Below are 27824 nucleotides of genomic sequence, written 5' to 3'. Positions count from 1 at the left end.
ATCCTTCCACCTCAGCCTTCCAAGTAGCCAGAACTACAGGCGCATGCTACACACTCAGCTAATTTTTTTTATTTATTATAGAGATGAGGTTTCACCAAGTTGCTCGGGCTGGTCTCGAACCCGCGGGCTCAGGCAATTCACCTGCTTTGGCCTCCCAAAGTGCTGGGATTACAGGCTGAGCCACCGAGCCCGGCCTCTTCTTTTCTTTTAATAAACTTATTTTCACTTTACTTTGTCGGTTCGCTGTTGAATTCTTTCCTGCACGAAGCCAAGAACCCACTTGGTCCCTTGGGCCATCTGTCTTGTGTTACAATGACAGTAATATTTTTATCCTTTTATTCTATAATTCTTTTATTTATTTATTTATTTTGAAAAAGCAGAATTTATTGAGAGGATAGAAAGCTCCCACAGTGGGAGGGGACCCAAGGGAGTTACCCTATTCTACAATTCTTAACCAGACTTCTCCAGAGAAGAGGCGGGGGACAGTCAAATCCTAAGTATGAGCATATTCTGCAGATACAAACCCTTTAGGATGGGCTTGTGTCTGCAAGGCCTTTAGCACCAACACACAAACTGGCTTTGACAATTGACTTGAGGAATGTGAGACTGGTAAGGCAGAAACAGAGGTGGAGTCAAACCAAGAAATATACCTAATATACCTAATGCTCCTGCTCACCTGGCCCGGTGACAGTGCATCACTCATGTCACCTCTTGGAGCCTCCGTTTCTTCATCTATAATATCAGGAAGCACAACTTTCAACCATGAAACATTTTCCAACTCTCAGATTCCATGAACAGAAAAACCATTCCTTACAGTAATGGTACATATAGTGTAAGTATTGTGAAGTATATCTTAAATTTGTTTTTCATAATTAAGATATGTGCCCATTAAAGCCCTGAAGTAATAATTTATAGTCATATACCTAATAATTTTAAGAGGACAAACACAGTCATTCCACAGAGAAAATCTTGGAGAGTAAGACTGAACGAAAAGTAATGGTCTAATATCTTCTATCATGAAACTATACAATGGTCTTGAAAAACAAACAAACAAACAAACAAACAAAAACAGGCTGGCATCACCCAGGCTGGAATGCAGTGGTACCATCATAGCTCTCTGTAACCTCCAACTCCTGAGCTCAAGCAATCCGCCCACTTAAGCCTCCCAAGTAGCTGAGGCTACAGGTGCATGCCACCATGCCTGGCAAATTTTTTAATTTTTGGACACTGAAATTTGAATTTCAAATAATTTTCACGTCACAAAGTGTTATTCTTCTCTTGATTTTTTCAACCATTGAAAACCCATTTTTAGCTCAAGAGCCCATACAAAAATAGGTGGCAAGCCAGTTTTACCCTGCAGCTTGAGGGAAAAAATAAGGATTTCGTTTACAACATACGAAAGGGATTGTCTAAAGCCTTTTACAGATAATCATTTCCCTTGAGGGGTCATGAGACAAGGTGAGGAAAACATGCTGAGCCTAGGAGCCAACAGCATCATCTTCACATTAGAGAGCCACTGAGATTTCAGACTTTAATCTGAACAGGAAAGCAAATGATTTGACAATCTTGATCTCTCTTTGGCAATAATAACAGTAGCTATGATTTATAATGTGCTTTCTATGTGCTAGACATGTTCTAAGGACTTTGTATATCAACTCACTTGACCTTTACACACCATTTTTATAGAAAAGACTCAGAGGCCAAAGGGTGTAAGTCATTCTCTCAAACTCACACTGTATAGGCAGAGTGGGGCTGGACCCAGGCAGGACAGTCCCAGGGTCTGAACCCTTAACTATGACACTGGAGTTCGTCTAGGTAGTGTGAGCACTGTATCTGCCTCCACTCAACATGACCATACTGTAGAAATAACTTACACTCTAGACTGGATGGATTTTCTCATGCAGCCATTGAAGATGCATTATTCTCATTACTCATTCACAGTTGAAATTTTCATTCCTAAGCAAAATTGAATAATGACTATCTCAAATCTGTTCTTCTCAATGAATGTACTTAAATGTATGTCCAATTAAGGATGCGATTCTATTATTAAGCAATACTACTATTATCTAAAACCCTATTAAGTTCTGACAAATCTGTATGAGAATGATTTCCTGATTCAACTTAACCTTCCCTACTTTTGACTTCAGCTTCCTCTTTACAAAATATTCATTAATTTATTATTTCCATTTTTTTTCCTTCACTGGCACAAAAATCAACTGTTTCCATATTTCTTGTAAAATGGTTCCTCTGGATAGCATTGGAGTATACTTGCTTTCTAGAAAATGTAATTTCCAGAATATAAATCCCTCAAAATACAAATATTTTCAAGTGTCAGTAAACATGATAATCAGGTCCCAAAAAACTATTGACCAATAAAGAAAAAGAGGCTTCCATAATTTATACCCACCGTAACTTGTCTCTTTCAAAGATTATGAGAGAGACTTATATAAGTGACTAGAGTCTTTGAAATACTGTGAATCTGTAGTAGTTAACTGGTGTAAAGCTGGAAGCTTCAGGAATTGATTGCTTCCCCTACAACCACTGCTCTCCCTTCTTCCTTGCTAAAACAACCTCAAATTTGTTCCGGTATCTAAAAGCCATGTGTTTTCACAGTGGGTGGGAACTGGAAGGAGAAATGAATATTGGCCTTACTACAACCATCCTCAAAATATAGACCTGGAGGTCACCACAAACATGAGGTCCCCCCTTTACCAACTACATATCTGTGAGAGGCTGGATTTTCTTCATGTATTTCAACCAAAACAACACATCACAACAAATCAAATGCAGAAGCAGACATGAGAATCTATGTGTTCTACTGTCAGACATTAAAGAGGTTTGCAAAACAGTAAAGCAATACTATTCTTCTCTTTTGTTTTGCTTTGAAAAATAGTTATTTTCTAAATGAATATGTTAACATGCAATAGTTTATTATGATTGTAAATAAATTAATATATTTTTTAATTCTCAGTTTTAATCTCTAATATATGAAAAATATCAATAGCCAGAACTCACATAAACAAAAACTCTAAACTTATAGAATCATCAGTTTTTAAGATTACAAAAAAGGGTCCTGAGATAAAAGTTTAATCAGGTCAATTTCTCATGCAAGAAATTGATTTAGGAATAGGCCTGCAATTAGTAATTCTGACCAGCAATGAGAGGTTGTCTTTGAGAGGGTTTCCGAAAAGTTTTTCTTTTCTTAAAAAAAAAAAAGATTAATGAGAAGAAGAAACTTTGCTAGCTGTGTTGAGAGCTACTGACTCAAGAGACTGCCCCATCTCAGATCTCTCATTTACGAGGAAAACGAACATTCTTTATCATTTAAGGCACTGTTTGTATGGTTTCTGCCACTTGTACCAGAAAGCATTCTTACTGATTCAGTATTTTTGGCTGTGCATTTTTTTTACCAAATGTTAAAGAGTTGGAAACCAAACTGGCAGATTTGAACACAGAAAGCTAATTCCAATGTTTGTGTTTTGCTTAATTCTAAATCCTAGTTGCCTTTATCCGCATGCTGTGAATATTGATGAAAACATCATGGCTCATCAACTCAGACTTTTCACACTGTCAGGATCCTTTCATGGGCTGAATATTTCCATTCTGCTCCAACAATCCCTGGGTGAGGAATTGTCACTAGAGAAGCACAAATTTTTCACTAACTCCTGGGAAAAAAATTAGGACACACATTGCAATGATGGCAAGGAAGCAATGCCACCCTCTGCTGTGACAGGGGCACCTGTATGTTAAGACCATTCAAAATGTGAAGAAGGGAACCAAAGCAGTCAGCTCACCTGATACCCTCGCCTGATACTTTACAGATAAGGAAATTGAGGCCAGAAAGGCCTTGCTACATGCCCAGTAGATCCTAGCAGGAAGCATGCCTGCAAACCGAACACATTAATCATTTATCTTGTCAGCACTGCAGGACCACAAGAATGGGTCTAATCAAGAAAGAGACTTAGATTCGTTTCTCCAGCTACTTAGAGAGGGTAAATGTTATTAAGTAAAAAATAACTTCTCCTTGAGTAGCAGCCCATTCAGTTCTCAAATTTGAAGTTAAAAACAGAGTGAGAAAAAGCAGGAATTTGCTTAGCATCTGGTAAATAATTGCAACTCAAAAAACATTTGTTAAACTAAACTGACTTTATAACAAGTAGAATTTTCTCTGATCCAAATCAGTGTTTTCCTGATTGTAGTTAATGAATACTTCTACAATTTTTTAAAAAAATAGGCAATGATACTTAATGGGCACCTCCTCTCAGGAAACTATAGGTTATATTTGGGGATCCCTCCAACTGGGGAGCTACATTCAATCTCTTCAGAAGGATTCTGCTCCAGAGTTCATGCAAACTTAGATTTCTATTTGTTTCCTCTTTTTTTGAGTTGAGATCTCACTCTGCCACCCAGCCTGAATGCAGTGGCATGATCACAGTTCACCACGGCTTTGACCTCCTGGGCTCAGGTGATCCTTCCACCTCAGCCTTCCAAATAGGTGGGACTACAGGTGTGTGCCACCATGAACTGCTATTTTTTTTTTTTTTAAAGTTTTTTTGCAGAGAGGAGGTCTATTGCCCAGGTTCGTCTCGAACTTCTGGGCTCAAACAATCCTCCCACCTCAGCCTCCCAAAGTGCTTGGATTACAGGATGAGCCACCATGCCCGGCCTAGTTTTTATACATTTCATGTATCCATTTACTTGAGAATGAGGAGGAGAGAAAAGTCTGCTAGGAATGAAGAAAGACACAGAAGGGAAAATTATGAGAAAAAACAAGCATAATCTAATCCTCCCTTCACATACAAAGCTCAAAATAAAGGTAGAACTTTATTTTCCTAACAAAAAAGGATATTGGTCATGAGTCCTCTGCCTCTTGGCAAGAGAATCTTCGTCACTGATGCCAGCCATCAGGTACTTGAGGCCGGTGATCCAGGTGCGGGCCTCTTCCGGGTTGGAGGTGATAAGGTCCAGGGACTCCATGTGGTTCCCATGGTAGATGGTGAAGCAGCAGCTGGGGTCAAAATTCCCCTCAGCTTGTCGGTGGAATATTTCAGACTGCCGACCCTCAGTGACTTTGTAAATGGAATCGATAAGTACTGTAAGGGTAGTGAGATTACACAGTTATGTGGCAAGAAAAGTGAAGACTTTTATTTACATGGAATAAGAGATAAGAAAAAGCAAAATCATTTTAAATATAAAAAATAAGCATGCAAAAATTCATTGCCTGCAAGTTGTGGTTTTAAGTCTATACGTGAAACACAGGCCCTATTGTTTTCTGCTAGAAACCCCCAGATAATACATTACCTGTCTGAGCAGTCTTAACAATGTCCTCCCAAAACGATAATTCCAGAGGTCTAGAAATTTATATTAAAAAGATAGCTATACTCCTCAGGGTGAGATGGGTAGAAAGAGTGACTAATGACCCTTTGACACCTTCTAAAGGGTATCAAACCTATAGTTTACATATTTATGAAAGAAAAAAAAACACATCGTCCTGGAGCCACCGGTGTTTTGCCACATGCATGAGAAGATAGATAGAAAACTGTAAAAAGACCAGGCATGGTGGCGCACACCTCGTAATTCCAGCATTTTGGGAGGCCAAGGTGAGAGGACTGCTAGAGACCAGGAGTTTGAAACCAACCTGGGCAACATAGCAAGACTTTGTCCCTATTAAAAATAAAAAATAAAAAAAATTAGCTTGGTGTGGTGGTACGTGCCTGTCGTCCCAGCTACTTGGGAAGGTAAAGCGGAAGAATTGCCTGAGCCCAAAAGGTTAAGGCTGCTGTGATTTTGCCACTGCCCTCCGGCCTGGGTGACAGAGTGAGTCCCTGACTCACAAAAAGAAAACTGAAAAGAAAAAAAATTGACTGACTGGTAACTGAATAGTCCTGCTAAATGTGACTGGTATTCCTGGAGAGGATACTGTGGGGCTATAATGAAGGTAGGGAGGAGCTTGGAGAAGCTGAGAGGAGCAAGGTGGCACCCAAGGAGAGGCAGAGATGCGAAACATAAGGCCCATGCCAGGGATGCTGAACAGGCCGTTCATGCTGGATTGGAAAGCTCAGGTCAGGAGGAATAATGGGAGACAAAGCTGGAAAGGCTGGAATGACGCCAGGCTGGAATAACGGACAGAGATGAGCATGACTTAAGCAATGGAGCAACACTGAAGGTTTGGATCAGACGAGCCCTGGCAAGAATGATCATTTCAGCCTAAAAAATTAATTTTTCTTTGTTTGCTTAATTTTTTCATTTTATTTTTATTTCTTGAGTAGGGTCTCCCTCTGTTATCCAGGCTGGAGTAAAGTGGCATGATCACAGGTCACCACAGCCTCAACCTTCTGGGCTCAAGTGATCCTTCTGCCCCAGCCTCCTGAGCAACTGGGACTACAGGAGCGTGCCCCCCGCATCCAGCTAATTTTTTGATTATTTGTAGAGATGAGGTCTTGCTATATCGTCCGGACTGGTCTCAAATTCCTGGGCTCAAGCAATCTTCCCCCTTCAGCCTCCCAAAGGGCTGGGATTACAGGAGTGAGCCACTGCATCTGGGTCTGCTGTTTATTTTTAAGCATGAATCAGAAGTGCTGCATATCCTTTCAACTGCCACATATATCATCCACTTCTTGCTTCCACCTTAATGATGAGGTCCCGATTTTCTTCTCATATGAACTAATTCCCCGCATGACTCCCAAGGAAAAGAACCTATGCTCGGCCTCAGGTTCTCCCTTTGGCTCTGGGACTTGCATCAGCAGCCTCCAGGTTCTCAGGCCTTCAGCCACAGACTGAGAGCTTCACCGTCAGGTCCCCAAGCTCTCAAGCCTTTGTACCTAAGAACAAAGGTACCACCACCGACTTCCCTGGTTCTCTCCAGGTTGCTGATGGCCTGTTGTGGGACTTTCCAGTCTCCATAATCATGCGAGCCACCTCCCCTTATAAGCCCCCTCTCAAGTGTCTGTTTGTCTGTCTGTCTATCTATCTATCTATCTATCTATCTATCTATCTATCTATCTATCCTATTGATTCTGTTTCTCTGGGAAACCTAATACAGTATAGAAGAAAGAAGCTTTAACTAGGAAAGAAGCTTTAACTAGTTTCACATCAAAACTATTTTACTTGATATCATTAAAACAGTGTTGTTAATTCATCAATCAGTTAATTGTGTTCAGAATATGGCAGTACACTTTAAAGCCCATTGGATTTATGATGCCTTTCACGTTTTATGAGAAAATAAAAGGCCTCGGGCTGCCAAACCTTATTCCTACCAACCCCCTCAAAGAAACCAAAAATCACGTCTTCAACATTCAGCATTCATGGACAAGAAATTTTTTATGGATTTAAACTCCCCAGAGTGGCCATCACTCATTCTGTCTCTCAATATCCAAAACCAGCTAATCCCGAGAAGTGCAAAAAAACGAAATTTCCACAGATCTGAAACTTCCAGAGCCTACTCAGCCTAACCTATGTGTTGCTGTGTCAAGTCAAGCAAAGAAATCAAAGGTTTTACTTTTTGCCCTCTCGCTCTTCCTGGAGGGTCGCCATCGGAGGCGTGTCCGGTGCTCATCCAGGTAGAACAGCCGGACGAGTCCTTTGGTCCCACGCTTCACTTTGATCATCTGTGTCCCGGACTGCATCACACTCATGCATCTTTCAACTGCAAAAGAGATTAGAGTTCGTTCAGCTCTCATACAATGCACGTGCATGCTGCCATCTAGACCTCCCAGTCAAATGAAACCTCTGATGTCCCCCTGTGCACCTAATATGAACACAGAGGTGTCACGGAGTTGATTCATCAGGCTGAAGCCAGTAAAAAAAGCCTTGCTGACAGAAATCAACTTCGACTTCCAGGTAAATAATGCATTGCTGTCTCATGGGGACAAGGGGGGCTTATCTTTTGTTAACTTTTTTGGTTATAAGACTGATGACCGTTTGATACTTGGATTTATGTTCTTGAAGCATAGTTATCAGACATATTAAATCTTGTGAGTTTTTATACAACCAGTCATAAAAGCAACTTACAATAATGCTTTAAGATGCAATCAACAGAAACAAGATTGACAAAATGCTGACAGCCGTTGAAGCTGGATTATGGTAACATATAGGTTCATGTTAGATATTTGTGTATGTTTGAAAATAGCTACATAAATGTCATTTTTAAAAATATGATTCGAAAGATCAAGTTGTCACAATTGAACACAAAACACTTATTGATGCATTAAACTACTAAGATTTTCCATGTAGAGGAATAACTTGGCGATTAAATTCCAGTAATAACAAAATCACTTATAGGCTAGGTCAAAACTGTCACTTAAATTCACTGTGCTTTGAGATGACACTTGCTAGAAGCAGGCGTCTGTTGTTTTTGCCTTGTTTGGTAACAGTGTCTCCACTTTTTGCTTTGGCAATATTCCTCTTTCATTTCATGTGCTTTGGGTGGCCTATCCATCAACCCCATCAAGGAACAGACACCTGGCTCAAGCTTAGAGCAAATCTGATTCCCTCCCAAGAAACACGAATACTGAGCATGTACATAGACTGAAAACAGAACTGAGCCATTTCAACAACTGAGCTGTTCCTGGTTGGCCACCTAAGATGCAAAAGTTATCACAATTCTTATTCTTCCTGAGACTGTCAAATGATGTCATTTTCCCCTTAATTCTGCAAGTTATGCAGTACCTTTCCACGTACTTTTAAAATGATATTAACCTGAAATAGCTTTTGTTTCACAAAGACCACCAATGAATACAAAGGCACCAGAGCACTCAAAATATCTAGCTCTGAGTACCTACCTTATCGAGCTGCATGCTGTTATAAACAACCGATCAAAGAAATATAATAAACAAACTTCAACAATATTAGGCTTTAGCTCTTTTTTTTGGTAACTATTTTGTCTTTACTAGGAAGGATAAGCTCATCCAAGAGTTCAACACTGTATGCATAGGATACCCATTAAAGGTACTTCAGCATAACCAACCTTCACAATTTACTCCTTGAAGAGCCTGTTTTTCCCCGCAAAGAAATCAAGGGGATTTAAGTACAAAATTAAGTATAGTTTCAAGATCTGATACCTCAAAGAAGATGAAGGTGGCCGTTACTCATTTTAACCGACATCAAACACTCAAGTAATAAAAATATTGCTTAAGAAAACAAACACACAGCCGGGCTCGATGGCTCAGCCTGTAATCCCGCGCTATGGAAGGCTGAGGTAAGTGGATTGCCTGAGCCCACGGGTTCGAGACCCGCCTGGGCAACTTGGTGAGACCTCATCTCTACAATAAATCAAAAAATTAGCCGGGCGTAGTAGCGCGCGCCTGTATTTCAGCTACTTGGAAGGCTGAGGTGGAAGGATTGCTGGAGCCCAGCAGGTCGAGGCTGCGGTGACCGGGAACAGCCTCTGCACTCCAGTCTGGGCAACAGAGTGAGACTCCAACTCAAAAAAACAAAAAAAAGAAAACAAACACACAAACTTAAAATGCTTACTTTAAAGCACAGAACAAAAGTTGAGATTTGGTTTCAAACAAGTTACTAAATTCACCTGCCATTGAGCAAAATTCCCAGAAAAACCTATTAGGACTTCACTGATCACTGACAATAGAACACATAAATAAACAAACAGATATTTACAGATCATCTCCTTGTTCCAGGCACAGGGCCATGAGACAAGGTAAAGAAAAAGGATATTTTTCTTTGACCTTAAGGAGTTTAAATGTTAAGAAAATGAAACATCTAAGAGGATATTTATTAGTGGCAATTTAGAGCTGTGGTTAAGAACATTGTCTGGATCCCGCCTGGGATAGAATTTCAGATCTTCCACTGACAACTCTATGATTTGGGCAAGTTATTTAACTTCTCTGTGTCTCCTGTGCTTATCTATAAAACGAGGACAATAATATTTTACCTCTTGAAATAAAGTGAGGATTAAATGAGATAATCATGTAAAGTGCTGAAAACAATGTCTGGCACATCATCAACACAATAAATGGCAGCTATTTGTAATGGACTGAATTTTTATTGCCCTGAAATTCACTCCTGAAGCCCTAACCCCCAATGTGATGATATTTGGAGGTGGTGCCTTTGGGAGGTAATCAGGTTTAGATGAGATCATGCAAGTAGGGTTCCCAAGATCTCTCTCTCTCTCCCTCTCTCTCTTTCTCTGCTATTTGAGGATACACCAAGAAGGCAGCCATCTGTGAGTCAAGAAAAGAGCCCTCACCAGGAAGTGAATTGGTCAGCACCTTGATCCTGGACTTCTCAGCCTTCAGCACTGTGAGAAATACATGTCTATTGTTTAAGCTGCCCAGTTTATGGCATTTTGTTACAGCAACCCAAGCTAACTAAGACACTACTCTAGTTTTATTATTATTGAACTCTTTACGAATAAATGCCAAGTCAAAAGTAAACACAGAAATACTATGGGAGACCATAGAAAAGGAGAATACACCATAGAAAAGGCTGGAAAGGGAAAAATGTAGTAATAAGATAGCATCAGTGAAGAATTGGGACAGGAAAGAGTAGGAGTGGAGTATAATCAGAGAAAAGGGAAAAAAGGAGCCTCCATCTTTGGAAGAGTGACTCAAAAGGGAATTGACAGGATATATGATTCCCTGAGCTAGATAAGACTAGGCTGTGGGGGCTGAGGATGCCGGTATATAATAAAGTTTTGATCTACTAGCAATGAGAGATTCACTTGATACTTCTGAGCAGAGGATTGGTTGGATAAGAGATCTTATTTAGAAAGATGTGTCTTTGGGAAAAGAGAATGAAAAATTTCTTTAAACCAAAGTGGAAAACTGAATTAACGATCATCTGAGATCTGGCAGCAAGGACTGTCTATATATCTGACACAGTGTCCTCTACTTGGTTCACACACCCCTTCTCTCCTGTTCCCAGCTCCTTTTCCCTTCCCTGAAATGGAACTGCTATGGCTATAACAACTCAACATCCTAGCAGGAAAACACAGTGATATATAGGGGAATCAGTTACTTGAGCTATTAATTAATAAGTACCACCTACCATTTAGCAAGCCTAATACAGAAAAACCCAAACACTTTAGAAGGTGAAACCTAATCCCTCAGTGAAGGAGTGTGTTTACACAATATATTAAATATCCATTAGCTTCACACGTATCTTACTGACTCAGCCATGGCTAAGATGCCTGCATCATGTGTTATAGTGGACAAGCAAAATATGATTGCAATATACTTGGCAAAGTCAGGGTCTAAAACAATACACTGCTTAAGCTGTTTTTTCCTTTTTGTTTTTTGAGTCAGAGTCTCACTCTGTCACCTAGGCTAGTGTGCAGTGGCATGATCACAGCTCACCACAGCCTCGACATCACGGGCTCAGGCGATCCTTCCACCTCAGCCTCCTGAGTAGCTGGGACTACAGGCGAACACCACCACACCCAGCTTATTTTTTGTAGAGACAAGATCTGGCTTTGTTGCCCAGGCTGGTCTCGAACTCCTGGGCTCAAGCAGTCCTCCCACCTCAGCGACCCAAAGTGCTGGGATTACAGGTGTGAGCCACCATGCCCAGCCTTAAATTGTTTATGCAGCCACTTTATACTTTCTCCCTGACTGCTCTCTGCCACATAGAAAAGCCATTTAGATAGCATCAAATGGAAAAATTCAGTCCCATGTAATCCCAAGAGTCATCTGACCCACTTTTGTCTTTCTCAAACCTGAAAGTAGACAATCCCTTGTAGTTATCAAGCCAACCAGAGAAGAAGCACCCTTCTTCATTCTTTGTAACTCATCCCAATGAGTAAAAGTCACCAATGATGGGACAAAATATTCTCCCAGTCTCATTTAAATCACTTATGTAGCAGTACAAGCCAATTTCTTCATGTTCTGCCTCCAGTAAAAATGGTTAGCAGCGATCAACACTCCCCATAAAAAAGTCATTCACCACCCATATTGGTAGACTCCATAAAACAAAGTAAGAATGGCTTTAACGCAGGTAAACAAGGGAAGAATTTCAGTGGCTTAGGATGATACAACCTCAATCATACATTTCTGGTGCTGAAGGTTCCTAAGCAAAGTCTGCAAAATGCAGGTTATGGGTTACAGATTCACGTAGCTGTCAATATATGCATAATCCCTTTGATTCTACATTCTCCTTTATGGTAGCCTTAGTATTTCCAGGACACAGATTCATTTGGATACAATGCTGCAACATCCAAGAATATCAAGGGAGAAATACCTACCAGTCCCTCACATAACACAAATGTTAGTTTTGTCTGCCGTGCTTCAGAACTCCACACGTACCCAAGTCTGTTGCACTGTTTGAAATGATATTGAAGCCATTTGGCACTCTGCATTTTTTATTCTTATTATAACAGCTTTCCAAGTTGCTACACAGTCTTAATAATTATCACTTTAATGGTTGCCTAACCAAGTAGCATAAATATTTAAAGAGCAGAACAGATGAGTCGGGGACTATAGTCCTAATTTTATTACATAATTAGAATTTTAAAACTCAACAGAGTCTCATCTGTAAAATGAAAGGCTAACAAAGTGGTTATAAAGTCCTTCAGAATTCATCACTTTAAAAGGATTAAATCAATCCTTTCTGCTATAATCAGTTTAACATAAGTAAATTTCCTTAATGGTTATAAGTTCACTAAATCCCTCAAGTAGAAAATACTGTAAAAAAAAAAAAAAAAAGACATTTTTGTTTTGAAATAACATAATAGAAAGTATATACCATTTGGGAGAAGATTTCTATTAAATATGTATGACATCTTACATCTAATAGGGTTTAATTTTTCAACCCTGTTTGAATCAGAGATAATCACATTCTGTTAGGAATGTCATACCTGCCACTCGATGCTGATTCTTTATAACACTTTATTGAGGTGTAATTTTTATGCAATAAAACTCAACTGTTTAAAATGTACAATTCAATGACTGGTATATTTGCAGAACTGTGTGACAATCTAGTTATACAACATTTCTATCATCCCTCATTCCATTCCCAGTCACTCCCTTTGGACAACCACTAACCTACTTTTTTTCTCAATAGATGGGCCTTTCTAGATAGTTCACATAAATAAAATCTTACAACATGCAGTCTTTACTACTTGGCTTCTTTCACTTAGCATAATGTTTCTGAGGTTCCTATGATGACTGTGCTGTTTCTTGTCTTCTTTTCCTTCTTCCAACTCTCCCACATCATGCTAAACTCTTCCATTGGCACGTGGGGTAAAAAGGATGCTGAATGAGAGGCTGGTTGAATAAAATAATCAATGCATACATACAAAGGAGGACTATGTAAGTACAACAGATAATGAGGAAGATGTCTATGAACTGATATGGAGTAATTTACAGGAGATATTAGTAAGGTAAAGGCATAAGTAGGCACGTAGAGCGTGCTACTACCTTTTGTGTCAGAAGAGGATGAGAAATGTTTACATTTACAAATATCTGTTTATCATTACACAAGAAGATAAACCAGAAAACAATGATCTGGTTATCTATAAGAATGAGAAAGAATCAAGTAGAAAGGATAAGAAAGGAAGTGGCACCTCTCTTAGTATCCCAGATATTTAAAATTAAATCAGTAAGAATAGGAAGGAGAACAGAAACAGAAAGTAATGCAGTCACTTGTCTCTGAAGCAGGGGGAAACATTCTGAGAAATATGCCATGAGGTAATTTTGTTGTGTGAACATCATGGAGTATACGTACACAAATGCAGGCCGTATGGCCTACTGCACACCTACAGCTCATAGGCTATAAATCTGAAAAACATGCTTCTATGAATGTACCTAAACATAACTAAACATGGAAAAGGTACAGTAGAAATATGGTACTATAATCTCACGGGATTATAGTTGTGGCCACTGTTGACTGAAATGTCATTATATGGCACATGACTGCAACGTATATATAAAATGTAACCTACACACACTCATGTACATGTATTTTTGTATGTGTATTTGCATGTTTATATGAACACATTTGTATACCTGCATATATTTCTTAGCTCTGTCCTTTGAAAGGATCAAGGAGCAAAATCACCTTCAGTAGTACCAAGCACACTTGGTGCCCTGATAATTCTCTGCAACAAAGGTCACTTTGAGGCAGATTTTAACATACAAGGTCATAACCATGACCAGGTTAAGGTCACACAAGAATATCATTCTCATTCTTTTGTGAAAGCATCTGCTTTGGGACACAGATCCCTAAACTGTGCATTAGCAGGATAAAAATAAAAGAGTTCAGGTCCTCTGCAAGATCATTTTTTCAGCAAAAAGGTACATGAAAAATGGGAATTGATTTCTTGCCAGCTTCCACAGATGAGAGTAAATCTAAGTGACTGAAAAAGTCACTTTTGAAAGCAATTTCATTTCTATGTGGAAAAAGTGTCAAATGATGCAGGCAACGTTTGTCAAAAAGGAAGGAAAAGAAAGTTTTCTAAAACTGTCAGGGCATAAGTAATTGGTATGTTTGTTTAATTCTCACCACAAACCAAACACCCATTTTGGTCCTTGGTCCACGATGGGTGTCAAGAGTTCTAGTTTATGGGTGTTGCAGTTGGACAACAGCATCTGTTTGCAGTTTCAGGGGCATGGGGAGGGGAGCAGAGAAAGTTCTGTTTCAGGCTCTGTCACTAACTGACTGGGTGAACTTCAGAAGGTCACTGAACATCCTCCTACTTTGCTCAGACTCAAAGAGCATTTTTCTCTATGTTCAGTGAGTTTATAAACCAGTTAATCTAGCATTCATAAATGTTATTTTATCTTCCAATAAGATACAATTCCAGTTTTTCTGGAGAGCCTCTTAGAATAAGTATTTTTAAAAACTGATTAACATCTGGATGTCTTACTACAGATATGAATTTTTTAAATGAAATATAACAGCTGTTCACAGGAGATGGCTTCACCTACAAAACTATTCCTTGCCAGGAGTAGGGCTTAAAAGTCAAATAAAACCAGTTTATGAATGACTGTGCTTGCAATCAACCATGGAGATCATCACTCTTATTAAGTCATGATTCTTCCCACCAAAGAACAAACAATGTGGACTTCATTGATTTTTTTTTTTTTTTTTTTTGGTCATTGACTAAATCACTCCTGTAGAGAAGATAAGAATATCTGAAAGACTTCTCAAAACTAATTGGTTAGCAGTAACATTCTGGAAGTTATTTGCCAATCTCGTGTGCACATAGTCAATATGTTTACAAAGTTGATAAATCTGTACAAGGGGATTTAGGTCAAAGGAAGGGTGAAAGGAATTAATTAGTAATTTTTAAAATGTGAGACTTTTTTTCTGCTGTGTTAAAGCCTTTCCACATAACAGTTTCTTTTTAAATAAGATCTATTTGATATTTAACAAATGTTTCTTTTCCATAATTGTCAGAATTGGGAAATAAAATACTAGAAATTCATAACAACGTAGACTCTTGGCTTTATTTAATGTTATCCTGTGGGGAGGAGGGATAAAAATTAATTTTCGAATTCTAAATTTAGTTCCATCTAATATGTAAAGAGTTTTCTACTCTTAATATAACATCAGAAATGGCAATGTCATCACCATTCCACAATATAGTCTGCAATAAATGATATTCATTTAAAAAGGTCAATATATCCTGTTCCGTCATTTATTCAGTGACATGACATCGTGCGGGAAATTTGAGGGGAAAATTCTCAAACTACAATAAATACTGGGCTCTATTTACAGAAAACATTGCCATCTATCAAGGCTCTTTCATGGTTCTCCACTGGGTCTGTATATTAAAAGCACTTGGCGATCTTCTAAAAAATGTAATGTCACATGCCAATTAAAGCAGGATCCCTTGGGGTGGGGCTGGCCATTTTATTTGTTGATTTACGTGTCTAAGATTCCCAGGGATTCTACTGGGCACCCAGACTGAAGACTATTGACATTATTACCTTACTTATTCTTCATAATATCTCTGAGAAGTAAGCGGAGATACGTGACCATCCCACATTATAGAGTGGATGAAATAGACTCACCGAGGTAAAGAACTCCACCAAGGAAATAGGGGAGCCAAGGCCTGAAACCAGGTCCCACGCCGCAAAGCAGCGACCCCTTCAGGTCCCTTCGCATCATGACCTGCAAGTCCTGTCTAGGCCATTAACTGGCAGCCTGCAGGCCTTTTAAACAGTCTTGACCCCAGTTTTCTGTTCTACAAAAATAAGAAGTCAAGTAAATTGGTCCCTAAGATCTTTTCTATCAAACACGGAGTCTATAATACACCAGCTCTAGCTTTTAGAAACTTTATGTATGATACTGATACTATGTGATGGAAATGACAAGACAGATAAGTATATGAAAATTAACAACAAAATTGGGAGTGGGATGAAAAATAGTTAAGGGCAGTAAAGACTAAGGGGGAGATGGACAGAAGATGAGCCTGGCCTCTAAGGATCCTACTGGGCGTATTTTTCTTTTAATTGTCTTTGATCCAGGTTTCTGTACATTTTTTTCTTCCAATGTAGAATGAGTATATGATAGCTGTGATTATTTTAAATGAATTATAAAAACTGTTTAGCTCATTTTTAAAAATTAGACCTTGACAGGGTGTGGTGGCTCACACTTCCAACCCCAGCACTTTGGGAGGCTGAGGCAGGAGGATTGCTTGAGCTGAGGTGTTCAAGACCAGCTGGGCAATATAGTGAGACTTCATCTCTACAAAAAAAAAAAAATTAGCTAGGCGTGGTGGTACCCGCTCATAGTCCCAGCTCTTTGGGAAACTGAGGCAAAAGGATTGCTTGAGCTCAGGAGGTCGAGGTTGCAGTGAACTGTGATCATGCCATTACTTGCCAGCCTGGACAACAGAGTGAGACCCTGACTCAAAAAAAAAAAAAAAAAAAATTAGACCTTAATACTTGTTCTTAGGAACTAGAAAGACTTCAAACATCTCGGCTGCTTCTTGGGTGACACTTAGAAAGGGGCAATTTATTTAGCTACATCAGCAAGGGTTAACCATCCCTAAAGCCAGTCCAAATATTTTCTCTTAGTTCTACAAGAAGTGTCCTGTCAAAACATAAACATATTTCTACTGGTTATGTTAAATAAATAAATAAATAAATAAATAGAAAGTTTACTATGCTACATACTAACATCAAAGCAGTAGCTTATTGTTGGATTGATGGTTAGATAAAAATGAAAGGCTCTTAAATAGAATGGGGCATGATTGTTAGGAGATGGAGACTGAGTCAGGTTCTTGGACAAAACCAAATTTTCCTAAAGCAGTAACCAATTCTTCTTGATCTTGATTTTCTTTGAAATGTGGACTCACAGACCACATCTCAGAGAAATATATCTGTTGCCTGAGAATCTGCAAATTAAAAATTCTCCCAGAAATAACAGAAAATGGAAGAGGAGATCCTATAAGAGGGAACCCCAAAAAACCTGGTATGATCTTTTGGAGGGTGGGCCCTTTGTGATACAGGTATTCCTGCTACGTAAGTGTTCTAGGAACCTGTCGGCATCAGTGTATCAGCTAGCATTTTTGTGAGATGCTGTGTTTGGCTTCACTGAAATGTGTGTGTTTGTGTGTGTGGAGATTCTTTCAACGCACTTGCCCATTTCATGATGAGTGATTTACGCGTGTGCCTGCCCAAAACGCACTGGGTGTTCAGCAGTTTTTGACCAAAAACGGCATGACCCCATGCTCCACCCTCCCTATTCACCCCACCTCAACCCCAAACAACTGTTTTTTGATCTCCTGGATGAAAAAATCCTCAAAGAAAAACATTCTGCCAATGTGGAGGAGGTGAAACCAAAAATAGCAGAAGCGCTAAAAGGCATCAAAATTGAGGAACTCAAAAACTGTTTAGAGCAGTGGAAAAAGCATCTCGGTAGGTGTATTGCATCAAACAGAAAGTACTTTGAAGGGGACTGAAGTTTAAACATGTAAGAATAAATATAATACTTTTAATAAACAAATTCTGGGGTTTTTGGGGTCCCCCTCATTTTTTCCATGAAAAACAAAGCCTTTGTTTTTTGTCTGTTTCTTTGTTTGTTTGAGTTGGAGTCTCACTCTGTCACCCAGGCTGGAGTGCAGTGGCATGCTCATGGCCACCACAGCCTTGACCTGCTGGGTTCAAGCAATCCTTCCGTCTCAGCCTTCCAAGTAGCTGGAACTACAGGCGCTCACCACCATGCCCAGCTAAATTTTTGATTTATTGTAGAGATAAGGTCTCGCCAAGTTGCCCAGGCTTGTCTCGAACCCATGGGCTCAGGCAATCCTCTCACCTAGGCCTCCCAAAGTGCTGGGATTATAGACGCGAGTCACTGTGCCCAGCTTAATAAAGCCTTTGTTGCTCAACCCAAAACCCTTCAAGAGTTCTGAAGATTACAGAGACCACCTGCTATGCTGACGCAGGTCTGACATCTTCCAACCACTGACAGTTGAACATCAAGTCACATGGCATTTAAAGCAGGCACCTTATTCCTATGGCAGATGTTTTTGTTTAAAAAATATATAATCTGTCCTGAAAAACATAAAAATAGAATTCTGTATGGTGAGGAAAATGCCTGGGAGAATCCCTTCAGATTTACTTTTCAAAAATCGCTTGTCCTCATCCAAACCTTGTTCCTGATATCATAAGCTTCTTTAAAAAAAAAAATTAAATACCACATAAACATGGCTGAGCAATCGAGCATTCATCACAGCCTCTTTGTAGCATTTTGATTGAAGTTGTTATACCAAATCAGTGTACTACACATCTCAAAATCATTTTTAAAAGATAGTGTAAAATCTAAATATGGGAGAAAAGACTTAAAAACACTGAAAACTTCTTATAAGCAATGTACGCATAGATAATCGGAGCAGATGTGCACTAAAGTTTTCTAAATAGCCCCAGGAAAAAAAACGGAAAGCCAGCATTAAAACCACAACTCTGCAGATAAAAGATTTATGGGGTCTCTCTGAACTCAGAAATAACGACACACACTAACACATGCAGGTGTACATTCACCAAACACTCACACTTCCTGGGCAGTCCAAGGCTGACCACCCAAGAGGTTGAGAAGATAACCCTGGGATCGGCAGGCTTTTCATGTAAGCATAGGCGATACCTGAGAATTGACAAGGAACAGGAAAATGTCATGAAGGACAGGAGAGTGTTAGGGATGGATCTAGACAGACTAGGAAATGTCTAACACCATGGATGCAGGGTCAAGAAGGAACAACGAGGCAGCACACAGTGGCTCATGCCTGTAATCCCAGCACTTTGGGAGGCCAAGACCGGAGGATCGCTTAAGCCCAGGAGTTAAAGACCAGCCTAGGCAACATAGTGAGACTTTGTCTCCACAAAAAATTAAAAATAAAAAAATTAGCTGGGCATGCGCCTGTAGTCCCAGGTACTTGGGAGGCTGGGACAGAAGGATCGCCTGAGCCCAGGAGGTTGAGGTTACAGTGAGCCATGAGCCATGAGCCATGATTGTGCCACTGTATTCCAGCCTGGGTGACAGTGAGATCTCGACTCAAAAAAGAAAAGAAGGCACAATTGGAAACAAAACTTTTGATGGTGAAGAAGACAGTCATCAAGAAAGAATGAAAAATAAGAAAGAACTACAAACCAGGAAAATGTCAGAGGTGTGCAGGAAAGATAGTGAACCCCTGACAGCCACCTCAATAACCCCCAATGTCAGAAGCACAGGACACTGGGAGAGTCTCTTGTACGTGACATGGGCAGGTCAATGAAATCCAAAATATAAACAGGCACGGTGGCTAACACTTGTAATCTCAGTGTTTTTGGTGGACAAACCAGAAGGATGGCTTGAGCCTAGGAATTTGAGATCAGCCTGGGCAACATAGCAAGACCCCATCTCCACTAAAAAAAAAAAAACCCTTAAATATTAGCCAAGCATGGTGTCCCAGCTACTCAAGAGGCTGAGGTGGGTGGATCGCTTGAGCCCAGGAGTTCAGGACTGCAGTAAGCTGTGGTTGTGCCACTGCAACCCAGCCTGGTGACAGAGCGAGACTGTGCCTCAAAGAAGGAAGGAAAGAAGGAAGGAAGGAAGGAAGGAAGGAAAGAAGGAAGGAAGGAAGGAAGGAAGGAAGGAAGGAAGGAAGGAAGGAAGGAAGGAAGGAAGGAATTTCAGTCACTATAGTCTATACAGTTTTAAACACATAGGCAATGCCATATAGCTAAGTCTGTCCCCCTGGCAGTCATTTCAGGGTAAGAATCCTAACGCAGGCAAAGTACTAAAGCCCTAATGGAAAAGGATGATAAGCTTAACAACAAAACAAAATTAAAACTAAAATTACAAAATTAAACAAATGAAATTAACATAAAATTTAAAACAAATAATAGGCTAGGAGAAAGTATTTGCAAGCATACATAATAGGTAAAGCTTTAATATTCATGACATCAATGGTTCCCGAAAACGAATAAGGAAAGGAAGACAACCCAATTAAAAATAGGCCAAAGGGTATGAAGGGACAATTCACAGAAGTGACCAGTAAAAATACAGAAGAAATCACTTACTTACTCATGGCTCAACACCTGAAGTCAGAATAAAATTATGCTTCATCTGATATGCAAAAATATTTAATGTAAAGAAAAAGCCATTGTGAATAAAGTTGGGATGGTGCTAATAATAAGATTATGAATTGGTGATATTATTTGAATCAATTCAGTAATATCTACCGATGTTTTTAAAAGGCATTCATTTGACCTTGTAATCATAATACTAGGGATTTATCCTGCCGAGATACCAACATAATGAAGCAAAAATATTCATATAGATAAATATATATGACTTCCCACTACCACTTTGTTTGTAATGGTTTAAAAACAAGCTAGAAACAATCTAAACACCCATGAGGCCTGATTAAACAAATTGTAGGTTAAACAAATGAGGGGGGACCCACCCCCAAAATAATGGAATTATTTTTTGGAGGATGCCCCTGTGGTACAGGCTTCCCCTGCTAGGTAAGTGTTCTAGGAACTCCTCAGCCTCAGTGTACCAGCTTGAGTTGTTTTGAAAGGCTGTGTTCGTTTTCAAAGAATTATTTTTATTTTATTTTTTTATTTTAAAGATGTGGGGTACAACTCAGGATTAGACATAAAAGTGGTCATTGTACAGGTAGTTTGGGCCTCCCTTTGGTCTCCTCTTGGCCTGATTTGAGATCAGGTACCCTTATTGATGTTATATCATCGTGCTCCCCTCCCACCCACCTGCCCAGCAATTTCTGGCTACTGTCAATCCCTTTCTTATAGTATTATGTTAAATGCTCAGGGTTTGGTTTTGTTTGGGGGTTTTTTGAGATTCTTTCAATGCCTTTGCCCATTTCCTGAGAGGATAGGTGATTTACAACCACGCCTGCCCACATTGCGCTGAGCGTTCAGCAGTTTTTGACCCCAAAACAGCATGACCCCGTGCCCTACCCTCCCTATTCACCTGATCTTGCCATGAGTGATTTTTTTTTGTTGTTTCCCTGGATGAAAAAAGTCCTCAGAGAGAAACATTTTGCTGATGTGGAAGAGGTAAAACAAAAAAATGGCAGAAGCACTAAAAAGCATCAAAATTGATGGGTTCAAAAATTGTTTCGAATAGTGGGAAAATAGGTGTATTGCATCAGAGGGAGAGTATTTTGAAAATGACTGAAGTTTAAACATGCAAGCATAAATACACAATTTTTTATAAATAAATTCTGGGTTTTGGGGGGGGGTCCCCCTCGTAAAAACAAAATACTAATCATTAAAGAGAATATCATAAATCTAAATTGGTCAAAAAATGAAAACTATTGGCCAGGTGTGGTGGCTCATGCCTATAATCTCGGTACTTTGAGAGGCCAAGGCAAGAGAATTGCCTGAACCCAGGAGTTCGAGACCAGCTTGGGCAGCATAGCAAGACCTTGTCTCAATAAATAAATAAATAAGCCAGGTGTGGTGGCACACATCTGTAGTTCCAGCTACTCAGGAGGCTGAGGCAGGAGGATAGCCTGAATCCAGGAGGTCAAGGCTGCAGTGAGCCATGCTTGTGCCACTGTACTCCAGCTCAAGCAACAGAGAGAGACCTCAAATTCAAACAACAACAAAAAAAACCTATCTGAGATATATGTTTACCCCTCTTTGCAGACGACATAATTCTATACCTCGAAAACCAAAGAGAATCTGTCAAAAATCTCCTTACATTGATAAAAGACTTTGGCAAAGTCTCAGGGTATAAAATAAATGTGCAAAAGACAGTTACATTTCTATACACCAACAATAAAGAAACAGAAACCCAAGTAAAAAACACAACCCCATTCACAATAGCCACACACAAAAAATGAAATACCTTGGGATCTTCCTAACCAGAGATGTGAAAGTCCTTTACAACGAAAACTACAAAAGACTGCTCAAAGAAATCAAAGATGACACAAACAAATGTAAAAATATTCCATGCTCATGGATTGGAAAAATCAACATTGTTAAGGTGTTCATTCGACTCGAGGCAATTGACAGATTTAAAGCAATACCCATTAAATTACCAGCAGCATTCTTCTCAGACCTGGAAACGACAGCACAGGAGTTCACATGGAAACATGAAAGGCCACGAATAGCCAAAACAACCCTCAGCAAAAAAAAATCTGTTTTGGGGGGGCACGCCTCATCAAAAAGGGTACCTGCACAATGAATATTTGTATACCTAATCCTCAATTGTATCCCACAATTTTAAAATTTAAAAAATATATAATTTTTTTAAAAAAGAATACCAAAAAACTGATGTTGTGCCCTTTTCAATGCCTTATATTGGGAGTACATGACATCAATGTGCTTTTACTGGCATGTTAACCTTGATTACTTAGATAAGGTGGTATATGCCAAATTTCTCCATTGTAAAGCTACTATTTGTAACTTATAATAAATATCTCGCAAAAAATTTTTTAAAAAAAAATGAAAGAGGGAGGTATCACACTCCCAGATTTTCAACTTTATTATAAAGCTACAATAACCAAAACAGCCTGGTATTGGTACAAGAACAGGCTCATAGACCAATGGAACAGGACAGAGATTCCGAAAGCAAAACCTCAATTTCTCAACCAACTCATCTTCGACAAAGCCTCCACTACCAACCACTGGGGAGAGGAAAACCTATTCAGTAAATAGTACTGGGAAAACTGGCTGGCCACATGCAGAAGATAAAAACAAGACCCTATCTATCACCATACACAAAAATCAACTCCAAATGGATCAAAGACTTAAATGTAAAACCTCGAACTTTAAGAAGCTTAGAAAATGCAGGAGATAACCTTTCATGGAAATTAGAACTGGCAAGCAATTCCTGATCAGAACCCTAAGTGTCCATGCCATAAGAGGTAAGATAGACAAGCGAGACCTTGTCAAACTGATAAGCTTCTGTAAAACCAAAGAAATCATCAAGAGAAGGGAAAAAGCCCACAGACTTGGAAAAAAATATTTGCCAATTGTATATCTGGCAAAGACCTAACAACTAAAATCTACAAGGAACTTAAACATGCCAAAAACATGCCCCATTACAAAGCAGGCAAAAGATATGAATAGACACTTCTCAAAAGAAGACATATGAGAAGCTAACAGATATATGAAAAAACGCTCAGCCTCCCTAGTCATCAAAGAAACGCAAATTAAAACCACACTGAGAGACCACCTAACTCCAGTAAGGATGGCCATCATCAACAACTCAAAAAACAACAGATGCTGGAGAGGATATGGTGAAAAGGGAACATTTCTACACTATTGGTGGAGTGTAAACCAGTACAACATCTGTGGAAAACAGTTTGGCAATTCCTAAAAGATCTAAAAATCAACCTTCCATACGACCCCACAATCCTCCTTCTGGGAATATACCCAGAGGAACTCAAATCACTCTATGAAAAAGATACCTGCACATGGATGTTTACTGCAGCATTATTCACAATAGCAAAAACATGGGACCATGCTGCCCATCAAAACTGGACTGGATTAAAAAAATGTGGTACATATTCATGATGGAATATTATGCAGCCATAAAGAAGACAAAATTGTGAACTTTACAGCAACTTGGATGGACTTCGAGGTTATCATACTGAGTGATCTATCACAGAAACAAAGAACTGAGTACCAAATATTCTCACTCATAAGTGGACCTTGAACAATTATCATAATACTATAAGAAAGGGATTGGCAGTAGTGGGAAACTGCCAGTTGAAGGGGGAGGCGAGATTAGCAATAGTGGGAAATTGCTGAGAGGGCAAACCTCATCAACAAGGGTACCTGCATAATGAACATTTGTATACCTGACCCTGAATTATACCCCACATCTTTAAAATAAAATTCTTTTAAAGATATATTTTTACATAAACAAAAACATTACAAAACAATATTTGTTGCATGTTTCTGAGTTTTTAAAAATGTATTCTCATAAATATAAGCTATACAACAGAAGGGGATTCAGGATACTCCGAAACATGGCACCTTGGCATTTGAGGAAACAGCAGAAGCAGAAAAATCTCTCTGACCTCTCCCACCCTTCTCCCTTAAAGCAGGCCATAAAAGAATTATCTGACCTTCCTCTAAAGCATAGGCCATCAGATCTTTCATTCCGGAGGTGGCTTCCCTATACCTAGAGGAAAGAAACATCCTTATCCTCAAAGACACAGAGATGCCAAGAAGAATCTGAACTAACAAGCTTCCTAAGTTCCCCCAGTTCAGCACTATTGGGTCACATCCTTTTGCCTTCCAATCATCCTTCTGTGAGCCTGTTCATAAAAATACATAGGTTTTATTCATATAATTAAATAATCTTCAGCAATAAAAAGAAGCAAAACACGGACACACGCTACAACATGGATACACTTTGAGAACACTATGCTAAGTGAAAAAAAGCCAGACACAAAAGACCATAGAGTGTATGATTCAATTTATATAAAATGTCCAGAATAGGCAAATCTATAGAGACAAGAAGTAGATGAATGGTTGCTAGGGGTTGAGGAGAGGTAGGAGTGGGGAGTGATGAAAAATGTTTTAGAATTAGATAGTGGTAATGGCTATATAATCTTGTGAGTAAAAACCACTGGGAAAAAAATAAACAAACAAAACAAACATAGGTTCCCCTATTCTTTGGGTTTTCATTTCTAAAGGCTCCTGCGTCACAAAAACTTTCTGTTCAGTACATTTGCATGTTTTTGTCTTGTTAATTCATACTTTGCCATAGGAGTCTCAACTATGAATTCTGTGATGGGTGAGGAAACTTTTCTTTCCCACAGTAGACTTGGAAGTTTCTGGAAGTTGTGAAAAGAGAATGGCACAACAGGAGAGAGATAAGAGTACTTTAACTCCCTCCTTAAAATCTAAAAAAAAAAACAAAAAGAGGACCTTTCTTGTCTTTGCCAAATACAGCTTTGATAGCTTTAAGATATATAGGGGAGATGCTGTATGCACTTTAAAACTGCACATAATTTGCAAGAGCTACCAAAAGAAAATATTGCGATTCTGCCAACCACAAACACAAGGAAGCAAAGAACCCCAAGAGACCTGGACCACAGCTCAGTCACATTGCCTGTGGGTATACATGGTTCACTGTGAGCGAGTTTCTTCATATTTTAAAGGCAAGAATTAATAGTGAAGATTAAATGAGACAACATATAAAAAAGTGCCATGCTCAATTCTCCAAACACATTAGACCTTCAACAGATACTAACTTCTTTCCTTTTTTTTCTGAATGATATCAGAAGTCAGAAAATGCAGCAGCGCAAGGAACTGTCAGATTCTGGGTCATCCAAAATCCTATGGCAGGATAATAAAATTGCTTCCAAATGTTGAAGAAATTGGAGCGTCTATGCCACCTTGAGCAATGTGGCCTGATCCTGGGGCATTAATTCCAATCCACATACAGGTGACTCCAAACATAAATTACAAGCACCATTCTCTTCCATCAGCTTCAGGCTTGCACATATGACAGTCAGAGGATAGCACAGGGGTGTCAAGGAAGATTTTAAACATCACATAAACCAGGCATGTCCAACCAGTGGCCCATGGGCCACATGCAACCCAGAACAGCTATAGGCCCCACAAAATCTTTTTAATCTCATGTTTTTGTTAGCATTTATTTTCTTGGTGACCCCGTGCGTAATTCCATTTTTGAAGTTCACAATCATGTCTTATTTGTGACATTGCTTTTTTGGCACATACATTTTGGCAGCTGTTTGCAATTATGAAGCACACAAAGAGCAAAATTCAAACATTTCTGCCAAGCACCTTGGGAGTTCACTAAGAATTGTGACCGCTTTTATCGAACCAGACATTGACAGGTTAGTTTTACAAAAACAAAGTCAAATTTTCCACTAGTTTTATACTGTTCTCATTTTTCTAAACTTCAAATAAAAAAAGAAGTCTTATTATGTGTACAGTTCAAGCTATACCATATCATTTATGTGTGACCCACATACTAGATATGCCCCAAGGAAGCCAAAAGGTTGGACACCCCTGACATAAACCTGAAGCCTGCTCCTCCCCAGCCTCTCCCTCTCAGTAAATGGCTCAGCCATCCCCTAACTGGTTAAGCCCAAACCAAGAATTCATCAAAAAATCATCAGTGTCCTTTCTCCATTTTTCACCAAGCCTTGACTCTTCATTTGCAACAAGCCAAATCCACATTTCTCTATTATCAGTTTAGTGACCCCGTCTCTCCATGTCAGAGCCAGTGTGCTATTTTTAAATGGCTAGTTAGACCCCTCAAACACCCCAGTGGCCCCCCACTGGGAGTGTAATTAATCCCAAACTCCTCCCCAGAGGCTCCATGGTCTCACTCCAGCTTCTATCCTACTTTTCTTCAGAGAGATCACTCACAAGGCTCCACACAGGTCTCTGCACGCTTAGCACTCACTGTTCCTTTTCCCTGAAATGCTTGCTCCTCAGATATTTGTATAGCCTACTACTTTTTGATAATCAGGTTTAAGATTAAGTCATCTGAAGGAGCAGTTCCTGTCTACTCAATCTGAAGAGGTCTCCTAGTTACCTACTATTAACAGCCACCTTCTTCTCCTTCTCTTCCTTTTTTTTTTTTTGAATTGGGGTCTTGCTCTCTTCCCAAGACTGCAATGCAATGGCATGATCCCAGTTCACTGCAGCCTCAACCTCTTGGCCTCAGACAAGTCTTCTAGTTCAGCCTCGTGAGGAACTGGGACTACAGGTGCATGCCACCACACCTGGCTAATTTTTTTTTTTTTTCTACAAACCAAGTCTCACTATGTTGCCTAGATTGGTCTCAAATTCCTGGGCTCAAGCAACCCTCTCGCTTCAGCCTCCCAAAGTGCTGGGATTACAGGCATGAGCCACTACAGGCGACAGTCGTTTTCCTCTTTACTTCTTATCATTGCTCACTAAAATGTAAGTTCCATAAGGACAGAAACGTTTTATTCTCCTAGGATTTCCTGAGTCTGAACACTGCCTGCCACACCATGGTGACTCCACACATTCGCTAATTGAATTAACAAGTCCATGGTTTGGTGAGCAGGTCTAAAGATCCCTCAAGTCTTGTTAGTTGCCCATACCAATATATATATATTTTGGGGGGGGGTAGTTGTCTCACTCCATCACTCAGGCTGGAGTACAGTGGCACGCTCACGGCCACCACAGCCTTGACCTGCTGGACTCAGGTAATCCTTTCACCTCAACCTTCCAAGGAGTTGGAACCACAGGTGCATGCCACCATGCCCGGCTAATTATTCTTTATTAAAAAAATAGAGAATTTTTTAAATAAAGAATAATTAGCCGGGCATGGTGGCATGCTACTTGGAAGGCTGAGGCGGAAGGATCGCCCGCACACCTGTAGTTCCAGCTACTTGGAAGGCTGAGGCGGAAGGATCGCCGGAGCCCAGCAGGTCGAGGCTGCAGTGGCCGGGAGTG

The 27824-nt window shown here is 39.7% G+C and overlaps 1 protein-coding gene across 1 annotated transcript in view; it reads right to left on the bottom strand.

The window, feature by feature from the left end:
• The window catches only part of PLCH1 (phospholipase C eta 1), a 260899-nt gene that overhangs the window by 103642 nt on the left and 129433 nt on the right, over positions 1–27824 (bottom strand). Inside the window, exons 3-4 of the mRNA XM_021715578.1 lie at positions 7499–7645; positions 4850–5093 (exon numbers count right to left, since the gene is read on the bottom strand). Of these exons, the coding sequence (XP_021571253.1) occupies positions 4850–5093; positions 7499–7645 (391 nt within the window). The remainder of the gene's footprint in view (positions 1–4849; positions 5094–7498; positions 7646–27824) is intronic.

Source organism: Carlito syrichta, unplaced genomic scaffold (genome assembly GCF_000164805.1).
Source record: "Carlito syrichta isolate Samal-C Ts95f unplaced genomic scaffold, Tarsius_syrichta-2.0.1 Scaffold307199, whole genome shotgun sequence".
Classification (NCBI taxonomy): domain Eukaryota; kingdom Metazoa; phylum Chordata; class Mammalia; order Primates; family Tarsiidae; genus Carlito; species Carlito syrichta.
Note: the sequence above shows the minus strand (reverse complement) of the source record. Positions and strands in the feature narration are given on the sequence as shown.